Raw genomic sequence first — 23,433 nt, 5'->3', positions numbered from 1 at the left:
TTTGCCGTAGAATCTATTCTCGATTCGTCCCTTTACATTGTGCTACGAATTGCACGCTCCGGTTGTGAATTGTATTTTTTTTTTTTTTTCCCCCCCAAAGATTTGCAAGTAGAGCAAACTAAAAGCACTTATCCGTACTATGAAAATTGATTTTGCAGTCTAATTTATTTTACGGTCTCTTTAGAAACAAATTTATTTCTATAATTGTTTTATAAAATGTATAGATAAACGTATAAATTGTGATTTTACAATTTTATTTCAAAGAGTTTCAACAAAAGAATTTCATTTGACGTACATTGAAAATCAAATTATATTATGTGTATAACAATACACAATGTAAAAATGTTCGCTTATTGGAGAAATTCAGGCTTTGTTACAGCTATTTGCTTTTGTCTCCAGCATTTTCCTGTCGCTCTAATTGGTTCTTCACAAAGAGCACATCATACAATTGTCAACAGCTAAAATGTGCTAACTATTGTCATATTAAATCCAGCATAGTAATTTATAAAATGGAATTTTTTAATCTTATACGAGATATCTGAATGTATTATATATTCTATATTCGCGAGATATTATTATATATTCGGGTTAAAGTGTCCGCGCAAGATGCGTCCTGAAAGAATCGCTCTTTGCAACGCAGAACATTTCCTTTTTCAACGAGGTAGATGTTCCGATCGGCTCAAGTTAACTCCTTTGCCTCCCAGACGCAATGTCTCTCTCTGTTCCACTGCTAACGAAGAACATAAATGTCCGGATTTTCTTCGTTCTACGTACTCGCGTTTTCTATGCTTGCCGCAAAGCGCATTCTTTTGACTCTCGATCGATGAGATAAAGGTGAAACGTGCGCTGCTGCACACCAACGGAGAAACGCCACGTAATTTTCTTTGTTTTCCTTTCGCCGTTAGTTTTCACGTGATTTCAAAAACTATTCGCTTACGCTCGCCGATCGCTAAAGATTGCGAAAGCCTCGCGTTCGCGCAGCACTATATACATAATCGCGTCGAGAAGAAAGAAAATTAAAAGGAAAACGGAACTCAGTTGCGAAAGAGGCGGGGAACGTGATCGAGGCGCCGAGTTACGAAAGAACGAGTAATTCCGTCGTCTAGTGAATTATCGAAAGTAATCCAGTCCGACGATGATTCGTGGAAGTGCTTCTGCTCTTTTTTTGCCGTCGCGCGGCGCATCGCGTATAATATCCATCAAAGTCAATTTTCTGCCGAATGAACGATTGGGTATCGACAAGGGAACAAAAAGAGATTCTCTCCGCGAAGCCCCGCGCAGTCAGACGCAAGATATCATTGCGCGTACAGAACGACGGCGTAACCGCTTATTTCAAGCAATATAGAAAAGCGGCAAGAAATACTCAGCCCGATTATATCCGACCCTGCGCATTCAGCGTCTATTAATGCGCCGCTGAGATAATTGTTATTTGGCGCTTTTCCTTCCGCAGCTCGTTTCAATACTCGGCCCGGTGTCGAGGAGAAAAGTTATTCCAGGCCGCGAGCAAATACAGGATATCCAAGATATACTGCGAGAACTCTCCGAGTGGCTATAAATCACTCACGTGCAGTCTCGGACTCATACACTTACTTTCAACCAATGAAAGCGGGATAATAAGATTAATGCGTGACGTGTGCAGGCGAAGCTAGGACAAAGGTAATTTAAGGATGAGTGGTCGTGCTGGAAAGTTTTTTGGAAGATGTATATTACTCAAGAGTTACACAATTATTACCGAGGAGCTCATAAATTTCTCGTTATCTCCCAGAGCAGATGATCGAACATACGATGTGTGCAGCGAAAAAAAATGGAAAAAGCTATAAACGCTTGAACATCGGTTGATAATTGGGCGGAAAAGAAGTCGGAAGAAGAGTTTCGCTCCTGACGACTTCAGTCGATCCTAACCGTAAGTTGTTTTTGCCGCTGTGGCCGGATCTGCGGTTCGTAGCAATGAGAAAGAGCACCTCGTTAGTCTCAAATCGGTCAACCGACCATTGAATCTAGCAAAGAGACGGAGCCTCCGTTCCGGCCAAATTCCGCAACAGACATCGGCTTTTCAAGCGCTCATGCGGAATCCCTCCACCCCCCCCCTCTCTCTCTCTCTTTCTCATGTGTGAGCGTCACAAAGGGGAGCTATGGTGGTTGCAAAGAGGATGGCTGATCGTTAGGCGGTGCTTCCGAATGGCGTCGAAGTAGCGACGGAAGCTCGGCAAAGGAGGAAAAAGGGAGGAAACGAGACAGACAGAAAAAGATGAAGGAGCCGAAAAGAGGAGAGAAGAAAAAAAGGTCAAAGAGAACGCCGTCGATGTCGGGGATGATTGCGCCGTAATCGCGTCCGTCCCTCTCCGCCTCGTCTCGCGTCGCAGTCCTCGGGGAATCGTCGTCATTCTGGCGTGGTTCTTATCACCTTAACGCACGGAGCGACGAGGAACACAGCACGGAGGGGTAGCAACGCTGTTACAGGCGCGTACGCCGAATAGCGTCCATCCCACGGCGCTGCCTCGCCCGCACGAGCTATTAAAATGTAAATTGACCGGCGTTCGTTTGACTAAACAGTCATCAGAGACTCCTTTGCACACGGGGTTAGTTCGTGCGGCAGCGATTACACTTCACCTTCCGCCCGGAAATTCCGCAGGATCCGGGGCTGCGGGATGTAGATTGATGCATCTACGCGGCAACCGTAACATCATCCTGTACGGCGCGCTAACGTCTCTTGTTGCTCAACGGAAATCTTTTGCTGGCCGATGTCCGAGGCGATACTACACGTGTACGCGATGAATAGACTGAACTTGGCCTGAATAATATCCGCTTAGCTTCCCTGCGTAACAGCAATTGCTTCCGGCTCATAGAAGCGGCGTAGTAGATGCGTATCTCCGTCCGCGGCGTATGCAGCTCGTGCCTCGCGCGGATACGGGCGCGATATCCCGCGAATTACGGCAATTCAGCAAAGAGTAATGTTTTTCCGTCACGTCGCGAGCACGCGGGCGACTCGGACAATCGTGGACCCGTAGCAGGAATTCATGTAACATTCATCCTCCGCGTCTAAGCGCGCCGCTTCCGCGTCTATTGTCAGCTCATACGTTAGAGCCGACGTATACGCTGCTCTCCACCTTCTCCTCCTCCTCCACTTGCTCTCCTCAGCGTTATCTGTTCGAAGACATCCGCGGGTGGTTGCGTTGGCGATAGTGCGCGAAAGGCGGACGTCGGAAGGATTAAGTCGTCGTTGCATTCGCGTGTCATTAATCACGCGATAAGCGGGCACGCTAGAAAATCGTTAGCGGCTGGCGAGCTTCGGGTTTAGGCGTGGGCGTTAAGATGGTACGCCGCGATGTGCAATCTATGGCGCGCGGTCCGGATGAATAGTTCGAATCTCCGAGCGTTAGCTCCGTCCGGAGTGAAATATCTTATTATTATGTCCCGCCTTTCTCTTCGTACACACGTCGTTAACAATTGTTCAGTGTCAGAACCATATGTGAGCTCTAATTCAATATGTAATAGTGCTGAATCAATCTCTGCGTAGAAACAATTATTTCTATAATGTGATAAATTAACAATGAATTATCACGTTTGTTTGGAGATTTTATCTTCTCTTGACGGTTTTTGCGATATAATAGGCGCACTTTCAGAAATTGTTCCCTTATGTACGCTGAATTTGCGGGTTAATGCATTCGACATGAGAGAATCACTGCTATAATTTTGCAGAAAGGGTTAAATGCCGTCTGAAAGAATAAATTTCTGCGGATACTACTTGAAATTACAACCGATCTGCTAACGTAAACCGATGGTTGTGCGATCCTCGTAATAAGGAAAGTTTAGCCGTAACGATGACTAGAAACGATGAGGAGAAACGAGTTAAATCGAGAGAGAAGGAGAGATCCGAGAAACAAGGAGGAAAAGAGTTAAGGGGAATAGGTTCGTTTTTGCTGATAAACGCTCTCCACGAACGTTAATTGCATTCCGCGTGAATGCCCGCGATCGAGAGATTTGCTATGGTTTCCCCCGCGGGGCCGGCCAAGGCGTCGAGGAGCTTTGGTTGAAAGCATGGTATGTCTGGCTCTTGAAATTCCTCAGGAGGGTAAAATTATGCGGAATGGCCGTGCGACGGCGCGGCGCTCCGTTACGGTGGTAGTCGTGATTACCGATTCAGAAGATTTTCAAGTTCCTACTCCCATCAGTTATGTCGATATTCCAGCGGACACGAGCGCCCGTTAATTAGCTGGAACACCCCGCCTTCGCGTTCTTACGCTAGTCTTTCAATTACCGCCGCGTATCGCTTGCATATCGTGTTTCGCGGTGATCAAGGACTGTAGGATTTGTATTTGATGCGTAATATCCTTAAGCAGAGCAAAACGACCCGTCGCCCGTGCACTTGTTCTGTTAATCCTTTTCTTTTCTTTTTTTCTTCCCTTTTTTCACGTTAATCTCTGTAATGCGCTCGTGAGATAGTTTCTCGCGTAGCAAAATGTAAATAGTTGCATTTATTATAAATATAGTAGAAAATAAAAATTGCCACGCACACGATATTATCTTATTTACTCCTGCGCTTTAGCGGCATTAGAGTCTGCGCTGGGAGCGCACTGTGAGATACAAGTTGCGATTTTATAGATATTTTTACTAAAAGTCTGCGCCGTGATATTCTCGTGAAGATACAACGCTGGCGTATCCCAGCGAACAACAAAAAGGGAAGGATTTCCTGTGATGTTTAAGCGCGCATTAACCTGTCCTTCCATGCTGTCTCTTAAGAATGCATCAGAGAAGAGCTTTACCAAGAAGTAAACGACAATGAATATTCGCGACGCAACGACGTGCGTTATAACTGTAAAAAAACATAGTTATTGCGCGCGCAAGATGGAAATTATATACAACAAATTTGCAGAGGTAATATTGGATAATTCGATAAAAATAATTGATAGATAATTAGTATAGACGGTAATATATTAAATAAACTGTTATAAAATATGCAATAAAACTACCTAATTATTAACGACAGCTAAATCTTTCCTAGAAATAAAATCAAAATCTTAATTAATAATTTCCCCACAAGCGATTAAAAATTTGATGAAATTATGTTTTGTAATGAAATGACGGCCTGCGTTCTGCGGTTTCTCTCGTGTATATAATATTTCACATCAATTGATGTTAATGGACACGCCGTGACCTTTAATAGTGATAATATTCGAGCACGGCAGCGAGAGGAATTTCACGGTGGATTTCCTTCAAACTGTGATTTACGAGCGTAAGGAATCAATGTCCGTGGAATGACCACTCCGCGCCAGCGTATCTCCGACGCGCCTTAAGCGTATGAGACAGTAGGTGCACTCAGCGTACAATCGGCGGCGGTCACAATCGTCCGTACTCATCTCGGCGGGTTGAAACCCCTGCTGGGGAGATATCGCGCCACCCCCGTCGCCGATCTCGCAGTTCCTGCGGCCGCTTGATGGCAGTGACAGCCTTTCCAGGCAGCCATTGCAATCGCACGTAGACCGCCACACACGATAGTACGCTGTGAACAACCGGTAGCTCCTGGACGACGATCATTTAGACTCGACGATCGGGAATCCGAGTAAATCATTCGTGCCGCACGGTCGCCTTCATCTATCTTCGCCATCCCCGCCGCACCGCCGCTGCATATATCGCGGGTCTAAGCGTTTCATATTTTGCGACGGCCAGCTCTCGCGGCTGTTTATTTGCTAAATCGCCGGGTATCACGGCCGCGGTACCTTTATAAAAGTCATCCGGCCGTAATTACCGCGGCGCCGCAAAACTCTTTCTCTCTCTCTCTCTCTCTCGTGAAAAGGAGGTTGCGCCGCGAGGCAGGAAAAAGTTGGGAACGCGGCGAAAATACGAACGCACGCGCTTTTGGCGTTAAAGGCCGGGGTTAACAACCCGGTTCGTTTAAAACATGGTCGAGCGTCGCGAGTGTTTGAAGGGACATTTACTTTCGCGACTGGCGGCGCGAATCTCTCTCTTAACTCTTCGTCATTGCGCGCGGCCTCACCCCGGCGTCGCGTCATTTTCCGTCACGGTGTTCGCACGCCGTCGGCAAAGGGATGTCGTTACCACGAGAGAGAGAGATAGGGACGCGCATGCAACACGGAAGACCGACCATTAAATTATATCCTACTGACGTGCGTGAGGGTGTGTGTATGTGTGCGATATATACGTGTTGTGCTTAACGGCAACAGCGACTGCGCTTCTGCCGACCGCGCAATTCTCGCATGCCCGTGCAGCGCGACTTAGGGAGAATTACGACCAAGATAGCAATGAGGGAGATACGACTTTATATCGCGCCGTACGTGTGCATCTTTGAACCTATAGCTCTGTTTCTACGTAATACTGGCAGTCGAGAGAATCTCGCTCGCTCATTCTCCTCGCGGCCACCGTTGCTTCATATCTCCTCCACATTTTTTATCACGTACATAATTTACAAAATGGGAATTTATGCGTCACATAATAATATCAAGTGCGGCGTATTTAAAATACTTGCAGCTTCACATTAATCCACTCTGTCTGATGAGAAAAATCAACGCACCTCGATAAAATAATTCCAAGTGACTTGACAAAGTATCAGTCAACGCTTGAGATCTTTTTTAACAAATGGTTCTTGTACAGTGTGATACTGTTATTACTTCTTTTATATCCTCATCAACATAGTACACGCAAAGTTTCACTAGCTGAAGAGGTACATGGATTTTTTTGTCAAACAGCATATAAACGCTTATAATCAAACAAGTACTTGCACCGCTTCTCCGCAATCGGCGTGCATATTAATAGCGGCCGTGGCTATCAACTGTCGTTAACAAGCTCTGTTACAAGAGCGCTCCCGATAGAAAGGTATTTCGCGATAAGTATAGAACATGATTGCGTCCTCGGCGCATAGCACAGCGCTGCTCTTCCCGCTCCACTTTATCTCTCCTTCGCTCATAGCCGTGCCGGCGACGGTGGTGGCATTAACCTCCTTGTCTCCGACCCTCCTCTCATTCAATTCCTTCGTGTCTGCAGGTCGGTTGTGCGATTTGCATATGCAAATGGCATGATATAAGTAATTAATTCGCAATCAGAGCGGCATTACCGTTTCGTTATATATCGTGCGGTGAGATACCGCAATTCATTAGCCGCGGCGATATTTATTAATTGGAACCGTGGACGTAGGTGGACATTCGCGATTAAGGATTCAGTCCTCGCTATCGATTAACGCAGTGCGTCTCTCTTCGACGTCGGCATTCGGGTCCAGCTGGCTTCCTTGTCTCTCGATGTAAAACGTAGAGAGACATTCCGCGCGGCTGCACATTCGCCGAACGTACAATAAATTAGCGAACTGTCCCGCTTTTTGCTTTTATCGTGACGAATGGACGTACGCGACTTAGATTCGAATCTGGGTCTCGAACTCCGTGACGTCTTTCCGTGGAAAAAGCTTTCGCGGAGCGCAGATCGAACTTTCGACCGCTTGTCCGCCCGCGCGCATTGTCCGACGGACAAAAAGCGTCGAATCTCGCGGTTTAATTGTCGCGCTAGAAAAGCAAGCGTCGGACGCGATACGAAACTCGGGAGAGAGCACCTGTTACATCACGTCTTTGTCGATCGACCGCGATACCAGCTGGACCACCCGATGCCCTTGCATTAACTTTATCGTAATTACATCGAGCACCACTACACACACACATGTCGATCTCTCGACGCGCCGCAGTGCAAGTTCGTCAGCGCGCGTGTATGAGTACATATCGTCCTGGAAACGTCTATCCGGCGAGCGCGCGTCTTCCGACGCCCACCTTCCGTTTCCCAATCTCCGATGGAACAAGTTTCCCCATCTTCCACCCGGTAAGCCGACCGTCCTATTCTTGGATGTATCGAGATTTCACCGAAACTCCCGCACCGAAGGTACAACGACGCTCCGCCATTATCGGGATTACGCCGGTCTGAAATTTCGTTTCCGCTCGTCAGAGACTAACTATGTCAACTTGAGACAATACGCGATTCGATCGTGTTTACGTTTCTCAGCAAACAAGTTTACTTCGGAAAGCAGCGCGTCAGATCCTCAGTCAATAGAAAATAGAGAATGTTATATACTGAGCTTTATATTGCGATTTTTATCAAGCAACGAATTTCGAGTCAGCGTTGCTGAAAGTAATCATTCTATTTTGCAGCAGAGAGATATATGAGGAACGTAAAATAATTTTTGGATATAATGAAATACAAATCTAATATACATCGCGATTAAATACTATTTCTCTCCCTCTCTCTCTCTCTCTCTCTCTCTCCCTCTCTCTCTTGTGTTGCACGGCGCGAAAATTGTAATAGGAGACACTGTTTCCACGACAATTGAATTATTTAATCATGCCACGAATAACACTTCCGAATGTCATTGTAACTTTCATTATTTCATTGTAATAATAACTTTCCGGTACCAACGCTAGACGTCGCGCCGCTTTATATCTCGAGAGAAATGGAAATCCTCTCGTAATGGAGTAACTTTTTAATATTGTGCAAAATTATATTTTCCGGTGGAGTTAAAATACGTTTCGCAGAGAAGAGTGTACTTTAGCATGCGGATGTGCTTGCGGCAAGTAGAAAAATAAACCAACTATCGTGCGCGCTGGTATCGTGTTTGTCGCTTCGAACGGCCCGCTTAATTTCGTGTATTTACTTCTTCGCCAACAGCGGCCCTAACCGGGCTGTATCCCGTGAAAGCCGTGCGATCACGACGACAGCTTGAGAAAGCGTGCGGCGACGAACGCGAACGATGTCTCGTTTTGCTCCGGTGGATAACTCGTCGACGAGCGAGTTCCGGTACTTTCTCTCTCCTTTCAACCCCACGCGTCTATCGCCGCACCATCGGTGAAGGAGACGCGAGAAAGAAAAGCAGAGAAGAAAAGAGAAGAGAGAGAGAGAGAGAGAGAGAGAGAGAGAGAGAGAGAGAGAGAGAGAGAGAGAGAGAGAGAGAGAGATCGGATAGAAAAAAAAAGAGCTGCGAGAGAAAAGCGCGAAAGAGGGAGACGGACGACGACAGAGGGAATCGCAGAGAGAGGGAAGGTGCGGTATCGGGCGAGAGCATCGAGAGTAAACGGACGACTGCTCGTGGTGGTGCACTTTGTCGAAGAAGGGCTGGCGGGAGGGGAGCGCGGCTGGCAGTGTGGGTTATGTATTGGCACATGTACGTAATTGTGGCCATTTGTCGAGAAAGCGAGAGGCCGGGAGGAAGCCCGGGGTGGTAGATGGAGAGAGGTGGCCGCGAAGGCGTGAGTGCGCGGGGGAGGACACAGAAAGTGAGAGAGAGAGAGAGAGAGAGAGAGTGAGAGAATTTCGAGTCGTGGAGAGGGCGTCTCGCCTCGCAGTCGCGGCTGAACGCGCAATGCATCACGGGATTGCGTAGACGACGTATATCTCCAAGTAATAGCACGGAGGTACCGGGGTGGCAGACCGAGGCTTGCTACCTAAACGCTTGCCGAAATCCCTCACCCTCCCGCGTAGAGGAGTGGCTCTCTATCTGTCCATTCCCTTTCCCGCCGCTCGTTCCCTCCCGCCAGCGCGTTAAGCTCTTACCTTTCATTAGACGGGCATCGCGCGCATCGCTCCAATTTTAACCATGACAGATGAATAAATCTGTTTAACCGTTTTCTCTCGCCTGGCAATGAAATATGGTAAACACACGGGCGGCGATCTCTGCGTTAAAATCGCGCGGAATTATGTATGATCATTAGCATTTGGCATTATGAAAATCACATTCACCGGTAATTTATCGCAATCAAGGTATTACGGACCCCTTTGCACATAACTATTATTATTAATGACGTGATGGCTAAATTTATTATTTAATAATGTCAATCGAAGTAGCCGCGAAATAATTAAATATAGAAACTCGTTAAATATAAATACCATTCTGATTTTCCTCCATAAATGTTTGAAAAAATATGCAAACCAGTCCGCGTAAATTACGTTCTTCCGTCAGTAAGTAACTTCCGCGACTACACGCAGTGTCATTTTATTAAATAGCATACGGGAGCTGTCACAAGAAACATTTTCCGTGAAATTCCTCCTTCGGTCGGCGGGCGCAATTTGCGTTTTAAAATGCCGTCGCGCGAGTATACCGAGTATCTAGTTGATATACGTTTGTGAATAATACGCAGGATTTCCCCCCAATGTTCCGTAACACACAATATAAAGCTGATTAGTTCATTCCGAGAGCACGAGGCTAAATAATGTTGCCAGATATGGCCATGCACGGCGGCGTACGCGAACCGTGCATGAATTGCTGTGCCGGTTTTTACGCAACGATCATTAATATCGTCGCTTATCCGAGTCTGCCGGGATTACTCGGTGTTGCGGGTCAGCGGGCTAGGGCGCAGTGAGCAGTCGCAAAAGAGTAATGCAAATTAGCTTTGTTTTTCTCCAGGCTGTTGATATTTCGTGTACGCGCACTCCAAGTACGTCGTACGTGACGCGACACGCCCAATATGCCGCATTACGCATTAGTTATCGGATATTGCATATTCCACAGATGGTTTTTGCACAGCTTCCTCGTTTATCCATTATCGCCGCGGCTATAATCAATCGATCGATTTTACAGCGTAACAGTTAACGTCGATTGTATAGAGAAGTGCCTAAGAATTAATATTAATTTAATAAGTTTTTATCACAAACTGCAATCAATTTATTTTATTATACCGATCTCCGCTAAACAGGAATCCATTCCTGTTGCTCAACAAAGAATTCAATAACGATAAGTAAAAAATCGTGTACGGCATACCGTGAACGGCAATCATGCCGGCGGAAAGACCTAACCCCGTACTTTTTACTCGTACTTTTTCATTGACATTAACAATGCAATGAAAATACCTTCAGCGTAGTTCTCTGTCAGTCGATGTTCATTCGATGAGTTAAAAAAACAGCGCTCGTATCAGCGGGCGAAAAGCTCTGACTTGCCAAGGGGCAGAAATTGTTTTTACGATTGACGTCTTTCAATATAGGTATGTATACATATGTACTTCAGGACCCGCCTCTTCGCCCGGCTCCGCAATGGAGGTCCGTAGCAGGCGCGCGGACGAAGAATAATTTGAGATTCATCGAGATGCAGCGGGGCGAACCACTTGTAATTCTTTTCCACCGTCACCAACGGTGCCGCGCTCTCGTTCGCCCTCTTCGTCTTCGCCTTTCTCTCTTTCTCTCTTTCTCTCTCTCTCTCTCTCTCTCTCTCTCTCTCTCTCTCTCTCTCTCTCTCTCTCTTTCCCGCCGACTTGATCCGGCCTGTCCTTTTTTTTTGTCTCACCATTTGTTCGGAATAGTACAGTGTGAAAGTGCGGAAAGAGAATTACGATAGAGCGACAACACGGGGACAGAAGGAGAGAGTGTCGGGACAACAGAAAAAGGAAGCAAGTCAGAGGGGGCGAAAGACGGACGGAATGTCGTCCCGTCGCAGTTAACTTCGCATTTAACATCTGTCTCGAAGGTTAAAATTTCCCTCGAGGTTTACCGTAAGTTGTACGAGACGAGCGCCGGGTATCTTTTGTCCCGAATCGAAAAAAGAAAATCGGGGGAGGCTTTATCGTTGTGCAATAGACTTTCGGCTTACCCTCGTATCTTCTCCTGTCACATCACCAGCCTCTCACAATCAGTCGGCTCGTGTTGCTCTCTCGCAGGTAACGAGAAATTCCAGTCTCGCGACAGGAGAAAGTGTGTTTAATATATGTGATATCCTTTTTCTAAGAAAGTAAACTTTTTCTTAACGAAAATATTGAGATACCACTCGTTTTTTTTTTTAATTCATTAATTTAAACGATTGAACCTAGCATAGAGAATACAATTCTTTATTTAATTTTAATTTAAAAATACCTCAATAAATGTTTAGTAAATTGAAATAATGTGAAATATAAATATTATATAAAAAAATTCAATTGAATTCTGGCGAAAAAAATAGTCACCTCCAAATTGACTCGGGAAATGGTAGATGGAAGGAAACGCGATGAGCTCGGGACACACTGTGTATACGTACCTTTACCCTTTTATCCATTAATTATTTACCACCAGAAGATACCCGAATCGCCTGTCCGAACTAAACTTCGCCGAGGGGCTCGGCCTTTAGTGGCCGTATCTCCTCGCGTTTCTCTCTAAGTAGAGGGCTCTCGACGATAATGCCACCCGAGAAGTTAGCTTGACGATATACGGCGAGCAAGATGTTTTACGAAACGAGAAGGTTCTTCTTCGGTTACCCCGAAAGTATAGCTATCCCAAAAGTATCTGCCATAAAGTTGCGAAACTGATGCGTGGCGAACCAAGATACTTGGCGAGCAAATTTTCGCAAATATCCCACAACTTGCTTTCACCTCCCTCTCGTAATCTATAAGGAAGAAGTGAATTGGCTTTGAATAAATAAAACTTTCTCTACTCTACGTTATTCATTGCGAGCGGTGCGATAAATCTTGTTGCGCTTTAAATTAACGTAACGTGATCGTTACGATGTCAGGCTGTCCGCACGGTGGATAGAAATGTTTTACAGTATGACGGATTTCATTGTGAAGTGATAAAAATCTCATAAAAATTTACTAACTATTTTATCACAATTATTTTTTGCTAGAACAATTCGATATGGATAATTATTGTTCTCCTCTCCAGTTAGTGATCTGTCGTAATAATTCGTGATAAACTGTACGAATTGCGCTTGAAAAAGTGCGCGGTGTATTGTAGCTTTTAGTTTTGCAAGAGTGATTGGCGTACTCCATCATCGTTAGCGACACTGCGAGTTTGTTGCAACTTACTACAACTCGTTAGCTACGATTTCAACGTTGTTTTTACAATATCCGGTATATTTCCAACTCTCTCACAGGCGAAGTAACATCGCTACAGCCCTTCTTGCACCATCGCGGCAACGAGCTTTGAAACGAGCCTTTCCTAATAGTTTTTGCGCGTCAGCGATAATGAGACACTGTGTTCAACGCAGCGTGATTCGATATCTTCATCAGCAGGGCATGGGCGACAAATCTTTCGGGCGGCGCGGCGCATAATCAACGCGGCGCAATCAGTGAATGGTCTAAAAATAATTTGCGATAAAAGCGATTGTCCGGATTTGCATATAAAATGGATAATAAACGACGTATTGCACCGGCGAAGCGATGAGGGATGGGATGGGGCATATACCATCGGACAATTATTGTATTTGAGTCACGAACAATCGGACTGAAACTTGTTGATTTAACGAGCAAACATTCATCCGCACACATACATATAATATATATATATATATATATATATATATTTCAAGCACCAGCGCAGTGGAACAAAGCTAGCGACGCGTTTTTCGTAACCCATTCATTTCGCGTCGTCGATTTTACCGCAGGGCATTGTCGCGGTATCGCGCAACGTTCACATATCCGTCCCCCTCCCGTTGATTTTCGAAATAACGACGTGGAAGAACGGAGTGTATAAGGACACATCGATAATCATGACAACTACAAGGCGAGCGTCACTCGATTATATTCTCGAGCAAAAAACTCGAGGGGTTTTATCGCGCCCCATCGCATAAGGCCACGGTGATTTTTCGACTTTGCCTGTCGCTCGGTGAAGGGTAGCGGGAATATTGAAATCATAACGTGGCAGCCATGAATATTATTCAGGTCTTAAGGCAATATAATCCGAAATCGATGGAGCGACGTGGAATAAATTTGGCGGCCGCTCTCTTCGGCGACCCCTGCGGGAGAGGGGGGGAGGGGAGGCACCGACTTCTTCTATCGCCGGTTCGCGGTGCCAGTCCGAGGACAAACTTGAGTTCGATGATGATGCCAGTCTCTGCACCTGGGCACGTCGCGGCGGAAACTCTTGACTGCTTTTTCCCCGCGCAGTTTTTCCGATCTTTTCTTCCGGAAGGAGAAAAAGATGGTAATGATTTCAATGTCCCGCTCAAGCTGGGAAATATTCCAGATTATCTCGGGGGAATGTTCAATGCGGGGAATATCTAATCCCGGATTATATAGAGCGGCCACAGAGGTGAAGACGTGATCTCGAGATACAAAAGACCGGAGCCGCAATTTTCCTGGATTCCTGTCTTGAAAGCTCGTTGCGTATGTCGGACATGCGTTTACGCCGCATCAGGCGAACGAAGGAAGTTGCGGTCGCGACAAGAATGCGACCGCATATGTTCTAATGGAGAGCGCTTCTATATCTCATATCTTTTTGCATCGCCGTCGATCTGCAAAATTGCAGTCTCGGCGTAAACTGATTACAAATAATCACAGTGATAGAGAATTCTTGATTTTCCAAAAGACTAGTTTCAATCAAGTAGATAAATCAAATTTACGAATCTGGAATTATCGCAGTATAATTTTAGTATAATTTTCGAACAAACGAAATTATATTCTATAATCGTTGGATTATCCAATATTCAGCTATATTGAGTTCATAAAATGCTACGTTCTTATAAAGTCGTAAACCAATTATTCATATGAAGCAGTTCGTTATTACAAATTGTACCGACTATTATGATCATTCGAGAAATCGTAGCGTGATATGGTAAATATCTGCATATATATATATAAAAAATCCAGTAAAAAATATGACATTTTCTGTTGACTATTCCGTGCGCGCGTGCAATAAAATACTATCATTTCCCACCAATATGTACAAAGTCCAAACACAAATATTTACGGAGTAATACTATAGTATGTTATCAGCGTGCATATACGCAATGCAGACTCGAGATAAATATTTTTGAAACCATGAATTTCATTCAGATCTTTTATCATTTCCGATGGTCGGAACTTCTATCAATTTCCGAAACTGATAAAAAATCCATGTTGCCTGCCTCAAAAGAATTATTCATGGTTACAAAATCGCCATAACGTACCGCAAAAAATATTTCTGTCAAACGCGAATCTTTTGTATTTAGCAAGTTAATTTGTCGCCGCTTTAATATAATCCAAAATAAATTATCGGAACATTAACTAATCGTGTGATTCGATTAAATAGAAATTTCACAAATTCGAGTACCAATCAGTCATAGATGTCATCATATCGTGTACCGTTTATAGTGCTTGAAACATTAATGCAAATGCGTCACTCCATCATCCAGATGTCCATGATTATACCACTTTATAGATGAGTACATACGTAATTTATCAGAAGCTGCCATTCAAACCTTTGGATCACGCTCGTTGGGAAAAAAATTGCGCAGACCTTGGGAAAGTTATTGCCTCTTCTGCTTGAATCTTTCGTTTCGATACGCTAACGATAAGTGTATGTATTATCTGCAGTACACGCGACAAGCGTGGAAGAGAGGAATGAGAAACGGACTGATTATACGACGCTCCTCTAACAAGAGCGTTAGTAAATTAGCGTTTTCTTAATTGTCCTTTGCTTAGCTCCATTTAGTATCATTAACCACGCATTATTACGGCGCAGTAAAGTGCGGCGGAAAGTAATTATTCCGGCGGACGGACATGTCTCCGCTGCCACTCTGGAAACGAGATTCCAACGCGTGTTTCAGATTTTCCAGTGCGTGTTTTCTTTACAATTTGCCTTGCAAGATTAACAGAGAACTGCGACCGTAATAGAAAAGACGCCGGTGCATGACGACTGAAACGGATTGTATTATCCTGCTTCGCTTTTAACCTTTAAACGCTGTGCATTTAATTCTTCAATTAAGGGCGATATGTAGATGCCTCGTCGTATTTATAAAGATAATTTAAAGCGCATGTATAAAACGCGTGTAGCTATTAAATAGTAATGTAAAATGATTGCCAGTCTTCTCAGTAGGCGATATCCGAGATAAAGAAAGTATTATTGCCGTCGATGATTTTATAACAGTTTATCGCGACGATAATTTATCTAAACGAGTTTATCTTTCCATGAGCAAACCGTAGATAAGAGACTACCGGTTCGCAATCAACGACAAATTCTCTATGAGAACTTTCCTTTGAATTACAGATCTGCCAATTACATCAACGCTACCAAGCAGTGCGAACTTTCGGATATGGACAGGCTGACTGTTGCCGGCTCGAGCGCCTTCCAGACAGCGAAGGGGGTGGATTATTTGGAAAACCATTGCGTAGAAGAGCCCGTGAAACTTTGCGAATTTAAGAAGCTGAGCGGTCGTATACTGAAGACTGTTGACTCCGTTTACCAGGATGTCGGAACGTCCGACGAATGTCGTGAGTTGTGCCTGAACTCGCCGTTCCGCTGCCATTCTTACGATTATGGCGATACTGGCGACATGGTATGCCGTCTCAGTCATCATTCCCGCGCCACTCTCTCCGATATTCAGGTGAGAAAAATTTCACACTTCAAATTTATGCTTACTGTTAGCGACGTTAAAAACATTACGCGAATATCTGATAAATACGACGACAGTAAAATAACAGCGGTAATGAGTTTAACGCATTAATCGCGAAGTTGTTGCTACGCGAGAGAGAAATAGACATTGCCGCGTTCCGATTTACTTGCCGGACGTGTGTGATTCAATTCATCGGGAGTGTTTAAAGCAGCATAAAGCGGTTTCGCGACTGCCGCGTGTTTTGCCTGTCAGCTCGCAGCGTGGATTCTTGGAAAGGGCCAGTGGGGATTTTCTATAAACGCGATTACGTCGCACACATGCAAATCAGGTTGAACAATCCGCCGAGGGTGCATTCGCGGAAAATCGAGTTTCCATCGCAGACGCTTTTCCCCATCGAACTGCCGGGGTAGCACTCGGGCTCTCTGAATGCGAATCGCACTCTGTATTCCGGGGGAGAAAATCAAACGAAAGATTTAACGATCATCGCTTCGTCGAGTATTCGATTGTTTGGGTGTTTTTCTTTTTTGCACAGCGATACATTAATTTCCTGATACATCAATCGATTTTTATGCGAGTAATTGGTATAATGAACTATTTAAACAGAATGAACCGAATTGAAATATTGCCCCGACATCGCGATATGGATAATTGTCCGACTATACGGGTTTCACGCGCTCTCTCACTCGACAGATGAGCGGTTAATATGTATAATGCGAGAATGTGCGTGCGGTCCCGCGACTAGCTCCACGGTTGCGCAAGCATCGGCGGCACATCTCCACAAATATACAAATTATTAACTGTGAAGCACAAAACGTCAAGAGTATTTATCAGCGCAATATTCGCGATTAATTTGTTTCATCGAAGAGGGCCATCGAGCTTCGGACGGAAAGCAATGAATAGCGTCATGTAGAGGGATTCCAAATAATTCTTTGAAAGTGACAAGCCCGTGAATCAGAGCGGATTATCATTTGTTTGATACAAATGAAAATACATACGTGTGTATATCGCTCCGCGATTGATAATTATTGGTTTTTGATATATCGCGTCGAAATAAATGGAAATGCGACGCTTTAGATATTGAAAATAAAGAGTATGGTTAATCATTTTGTGCGAATAAATTATTATCATTTCATGTAACATTGCATCAGAAACGGGAATCGATTTAACAGAGTACGAAATAATCTAATTTTTGTTAAATTAACGCGAAAAATTGCATTACAAAATTTTTCAGCGATATTTTCCGCGCAAATTGCAGATCCTTCACGTTCCTTTTTCCACCCGCCTGCGCTTGTGTTGAATGCCGTAAAATATTAATTGCTATGCGAACTATATCATTGAAGATCAATACAGTACGTTGTGGTAGAATTTCGATGCACTCTTTTCGTTTGCTGTTCGATTTTCGTCATAAATTCTCCGGGAGTTTTTGTGTAAGCCCGATGCAAGCTATCAAAATCTCCAAACCAACGTGAAATGAACAAAATAGAAGAATGATCGATAAATCGCGGGAGGTAGCTTCGCGAAGTTTAATTGCGAAACATCCGTGCTTCGCGTATTTTGAAATTTATCACTACGGCGTGCTGTAATTCCTTTGAATTAATATCCACGACAAATCGCATTAACACGCGATACACGTCGGAACCGTACGCGGTGCGAGCAATGAGTAACGGCCCGAAAACAAACAATAATTTCAGGAACCGTATCTCGATGTGTCGGAAGCGGCGACGTACGAACTCAGCTCCTGCTACAACGTGACCATTGATTGTCGTGCCGGCGATATGGTGACCAGAATTCAAACGAGCAAGCTGTTCTACGGCAAGGTATACGCGAAGGGTTCACCCAACTCGTGCGTGCAGGATATCAAGGGCGCGCTCGAGTTCGAGCTTCGCATGGCGTACGACGATCTCGAGTGTAACATAAGACAGCAGGGTCTCGGCCGTTACTTGAACGACGTAGTGATCCAGCACCACGACACCATCGTCACCAGTTCCGATCTCGGCCTGGCTGTGACTTGCCAGTACGATCTCACCAACAAGACCGTGTCGAATGAAGTGGATCTCGGTGTGCACGGCGACATCACGCCGGCTCTATCGGAGGAGGTAATCGTCGACTCGCCGAACGTCGCCATGAAGATTACCGATCGCAGCGGCAACGATGCGATCCCGTCCGCCGAAGTCGGTGATCCTTTGGCGCTCAAATTCGAGATACTCGATCCCAACAGCCCGTACGAGATCTTTGTACGCGAGCTAGTCGCCATGGACGGTGTCGACTCCAGCGAAATCGTCCTCATCGACTCCGACGGCTGCCCGACCGATCACGTTATCATGGGACCGCTTTACAAATCGGCTACCACCGGCAAGGTAAGTCGCTCAGCGTATCATACAATTCTGCGATAAATATACATCTGCGACGAATATATTTTTTCTTATCAAAATCGGCTAAAACCTCCGCACTCGAGCTGTAATCGCTAGATAATCGTCGTATAATATAAATAAACGAAAATTACTTTCTCGCGAAAGATTACACTTGCCATCTAGTTTCCTTGGATTAATAAACCGCTGCCAGCAATGGAAAACTATTTTCAGGGAAGTAAATGTAGTCTGCGCTTGCGCTAAATGTCCCTCTTGGCACCGTTCTAACAAGAACGTCTTGGTACTCGATCATCTCTCGCGCGCCGCAGCTCTAAGCGGGTGCGAAGTGCAATAAAGGAAGAGCCGTCCGGGCAAAAACTATCATTTTATAGAACCGCGGGCAGGTACGATACGCGCGTGGCTGCCCCGCGGGCAATAATAGAAAAGATGGATAAATACTGAATCTAATTTGACGGTCGTGCGACCGGTACCCGTGGGCGACAAAGCGAAAACGATCGAGATGATTGACGCCGATAACGTCGATGTTCGTCGACATCGTGTGGGAACGCGAGGTGCTTTAATGCCTGGAAATATGCGCGCGGGTGTAAGGTGGTTGGGGTGGAAAAACGGCGAGATGGAAGCAGGCACGAGTCAACCACTCGATCTGACTTCATGCTAATCAATCACTCGGACGGATTTTACGACGGGAAGCAATTTGCCCGGCCTGTAATAGGTCGCGTCGATGATGCGCCGCCGTCTTGGCGATGACGTGCCGTGACATGCCTGGCACGCGGGTACATTGGTCTGGCAACGATCATTACTTTCGCGTGTTCCACATAAGGGAGCGTAGGATTACCCTCGGCGCTGGGTTAAATCTTAAAAGAGATTCGCTCGATCATCATCCGTGACGCCTGTGACATTTCGATTTTCATTAACGACTTGATATTGCAGTAAATAATTTTTGCATAATTTTCATGCATGCGATTAATTAAGCCGTGCAAATTCTCGTGAAACCTGTTTCGTGTTTAATCACAGGAAAAAAAAAAAAAAAAAGGGAAAAAAGAAATATTCGCAGATGACGCGCGAATATGATTGAGAACAGACGTTCCTTTCAAATATATGAAGATGGATCATTAAATAATGGAATACACCGGTGCGTTCAAAACGACCGAGCTCGCGGAGCCGCGATTATTACTTCCGCGTTTCCCGCATAAGGCAACGCGAGAAATTGACTTCGCGATCCCATTAGATCGCGAAAAAATAGTTTAATCCGCTCTTTTCTCCTCGCGATGCGTGAAGTATCGTGGGTGAGCAAGAGCGAAAATGCATTAGAGCGGAAGTACAATAATTCTCGCGCGGTTAATAGGTAGGCGATCGCCACGTATGACCCCGATAGACCAATTACACATATACCGCTCGTACATTTTGCAGGATGACTCGCAGGATGATATAACGCGCGGGCGCGCGCCAGAGGAGAGAAATACGATTCCGCGCCGTTCCGAGCATTAATGAGCCTGTAAAAATGTTTTCCGATAATTCGATGGTATTCGTTCTTACGTGGCCCGGCTATAGCCGGCCGGACTCTCGCGGCCTTTCCAATTATGTCTTCTTTTTGCATCGGGACGGGTATCGCGGAAGTTACCGCGATGGTTTTCTTTCGCCGCATTGTGCTCGAACCGCGCAGCATTCGTCCAGATGCGCTCTCGGTCCTGGCCGCGTGGTCCTGACGAGCTTCCACGTCGACGAGTAAAACAAACGGATCGTTACGATAGCGGCAGGTAGGAATGAGTACCGAAGCGAAGGTGGAGGCAATAAGAGGCACACGGCCTCGTTAACTCGTCGTTCCACATCATTTGCTCGCGCGAGCGAGCACGGCCGCGCCACGGCGCAATATCGCTTTATTAGAAAGTAATAACAGTCGTGGTGTAGAAACAAAGAGTAAATTTATATCGGGATGCGAACGAAAGACGCCGAGCATCAAGATATATCACCCAAGCCGTACCTGTATCAAGCGTCGTGGCGCCCTTTTCCGGTTTAGAACGTGCGCACCGTGCTGCTTGATCTCGTTTCCTGACCGCGGCTGATCACAAGGTCTAACCCCATTTCCTGTTGAGCGCTAGATACGAAGATAGAGATATCTCGTCATCCATCGGTTCCGCTGATCCCTCGGTGAATTTTGTCGACGGTATACGACGGGGAATAAGAAAAATTCCTATTTCGCTACATTCGATTTTCGTTCCTTCCTTGTTTAATCAAACGCGAAGGGAGACGGATGTATAAATTTTTATCTGCAGAGGGATAACGCACAGCTTCGAGAAAACGCGTCATCGCGTAATCGTTCGCGCCGTATATTATCTTCTACGCACCTCTATTTACCCATCGACCGGCGTGAGTGATAAAACGCCTGACAAGAACTTTGATATACGCCACGCTATCAGCTATCAATAATCTCCGTCGTTTGCGACAGTATACCGTCATTACGATATGGTAATAAACGAACGCAACATTGATTCTCGGTAAACGAAGGGCACCGCTTGACCCGAGATGTATCGATAGCAGGAAGTTACTTGTCGATTCTTTGTCTTTCTCAATATCAGAAAGCTGGAAGGCCTTTCTCTCTTGTAGACGCGGGCACGAGCTAATAAACGACTAACAATTAATTATTACTGGGAACACTGAGCGGTATTTACGTTGCCTCCAAGTCGAGAAAAAATATTTACGATGTACCAATTACTATTACAATAATGAATTGCCTAATAATTAATATAATAATAATAGTTTCACTCAAATAAATCACTGCACGTCGAAAAATAAATTAATGGATTCCTCGGGAAGTGTATACGGAATGTTGTAAGATCTGTTCTATTTTTTTCAATTAAAATTATTTTTGGAAATGCAAAGCAAAGATTATAAAATGTAATTGTTGTCTAATTTATGATTACTTCTGTATTTGTTTTCACCATTTGACAAACTGTATATAAAATAAGCAGTTTAATACACAAAAATAAAGAATTATAAACTTCCTTGATTTTTATACTGTCAATATAAAATATATATATATATATATATATATATATATATATATATATATATATATATATGGCACTCGATATATAAAACGGTTTGTTTGATCGCTTATGTCATTAATGCCGTTTCCGATAATAAATACGATTGCCTGTCCCCATAAACGTGGACGATCGTAAAACGAACACGTCCCGCAGAAACCAATCGTCGTTGATTTTATTAATCCCGCATCGAGGCGGAAAAAAACGATCATCCGGACGGAGGAGGCGGCCGATGGTGACGGTGCATCATAGCGTCTCTCGCTGCACCAGAAATTTGCCAAAAGCTCGACCTTCCGGTATGTCCGTCACGTAACCGGGCCGCGGTACGAGGCTCTTCCATTTCGCAACCGGTTTGAATGAAATTGGAAACATTTCTCAGCCGCCACACGCCACGCGTCTATATGTGTACGTAGACTCTATGCTGGAACGTACCTATATACGCAGGGGACGAATGGAGAATCCGCGGCCGCCGACTTATAAAGCAGACAGGGGGATCAGGTTGAGCCGCGCCGTAAAAGCGCGAGCGCGAGCCTTACGATCTGACTGATCTGCCGCGGTACATTTATGACGGCGTCCCCCCCCCCTCCCCCTCCGTTCCCATTGCCGACGTCGTTCCCGCTGAAGGAGACTTATCGTCGGCGCGCACCAGATGCCACGGATACACAACCCGCGCGTTTCTTTCTAGCCCGTCGTCTGGCTACGTACTCTTTCTTCTTCCCTTCCCTCCCCCCCCTCTCTCTCTCTCTCTCTCTACCCCCTCGCCGAGCTTTTCTTTACGTCCTCTCTCGTCTGCCTTCGAATCGCTCCGCGCGCGCTTCTTCTCCCGCATCCGCCACGCTTCGCGTGCAACCGCTCTCGCTTTTCCCCCGCGGAGAGAAACGGACCCTCCGCTACTCTTTCTGCGCGGGATGACGTTGGGTTAATAAAGTTCCGCCCGTTCCATTGGACGCGCGCGCGCAGGCAAAGAAACGGCTAAATGAAGCTGTACGTGGAACGAAGCATATTTTAATGTCTTACTTCCCGCCGATAATATACGTGCTCGGTGTGTAAATACGATGAACTTGGTAATATGCCGGTCTGAAACCAGTTTTCAGATGTGTACACGAGAGAGCGTGGCGCTAACCCCGCGTTCCAGGCCATTCTCAGTTTCACGAGAGAGAATAGATCGGGAAGAACATGGTCGAGAGTGCTTGACCCTCGCGGCCCTCCTGGCAAATGATCCGAATGAAGAGAAATCAATGACGCGTTATACGCGCGGTCATCGCGGTGAATATATTACGTCCGGTGGTTCTCGGCGAAGCGATCATCGGCGTCGCTTATTTCGCGGATGACAAGCTTAACGAGTGAGCGCGAACGGTTATTATACATTCATTTTCCAGAAGATCGCGGAGAGAGAGAAAGACAGAGAGAGAGAGAGAGAGAGAGAGAGAGAAAAACTTCGATCTTGTATATCAATTTCGATGGTCGCGGTGCCAAGACGCCGATAGAAAAAATTTTCGCGCACAATGTAACCGCGATAGATTATAAGCGAGTAAAAAGAATTTTAACGGATAGGTCCGCTTGTCGCGAGAAAATAGGAATTATAGCGGCGCGCTCGGTTGCACCATTTGCCAGGACGGATATATGCGCGGCTCTAATGGCGCGCGTAAAAGCGGGTAGTTGCGCTGTTTTTCATGTCATAATCCCGTGTAATTGCCGTTATATGGCCTTACCTAATAAAGAACTAAAAAACGGAAAAAAGAAAAGAAAAAATAAAGAATTTGACGCA

The 23,433-nt window shown here is 45.4% G+C and overlaps 2 protein-coding genes across 8 annotated transcripts in view; one reads left to right on the top strand and one right to left on the bottom strand.

Moving 5' to 3' along the window:
* The window catches only part of LOC105677049 (autophagy-related protein 16-1), a 260,615-nt gene that overhangs the window by 80,619 nt on the left and 156,563 nt on the right, over positions 1–23,433 (bottom strand). The gene's annotated exons all lie outside the window — the stretch shown is intronic.
* The window catches only part of LOC105677048 (uncharacterized), a 278,448-nt gene that overhangs the window by 247,629 nt on the left and 7,386 nt on the right, over positions 1–23,433 (top strand). For all 3 annotated transcript variants that reach the window (XM_012375378.2, XM_067357540.1, XM_067357541.1), the window contains 2 exons: positions 15,907–16,243; positions 17,944–18,609. In XM_012375378.2, coding sequence (XP_012230801.1) covers positions 15,907–16,243; positions 17,944–18,609 — 1,003 coding nt within the window. The remainder of the gene's footprint in view (positions 1–15,906; positions 16,244–17,943; positions 18,610–23,433) is intronic.

Source organism: Linepithema humile, chromosome 6, assembly GCF_040581485.1.
Source record: "Linepithema humile isolate Giens D197 chromosome 6, Lhum_UNIL_v1.0, whole genome shotgun sequence".
NCBI classification, from domain to species: domain Eukaryota; kingdom Metazoa; phylum Arthropoda; class Insecta; order Hymenoptera; family Formicidae; genus Linepithema; species Linepithema humile.
This window is presented reverse-complemented; position numbering and strand designations above follow the sequence as displayed.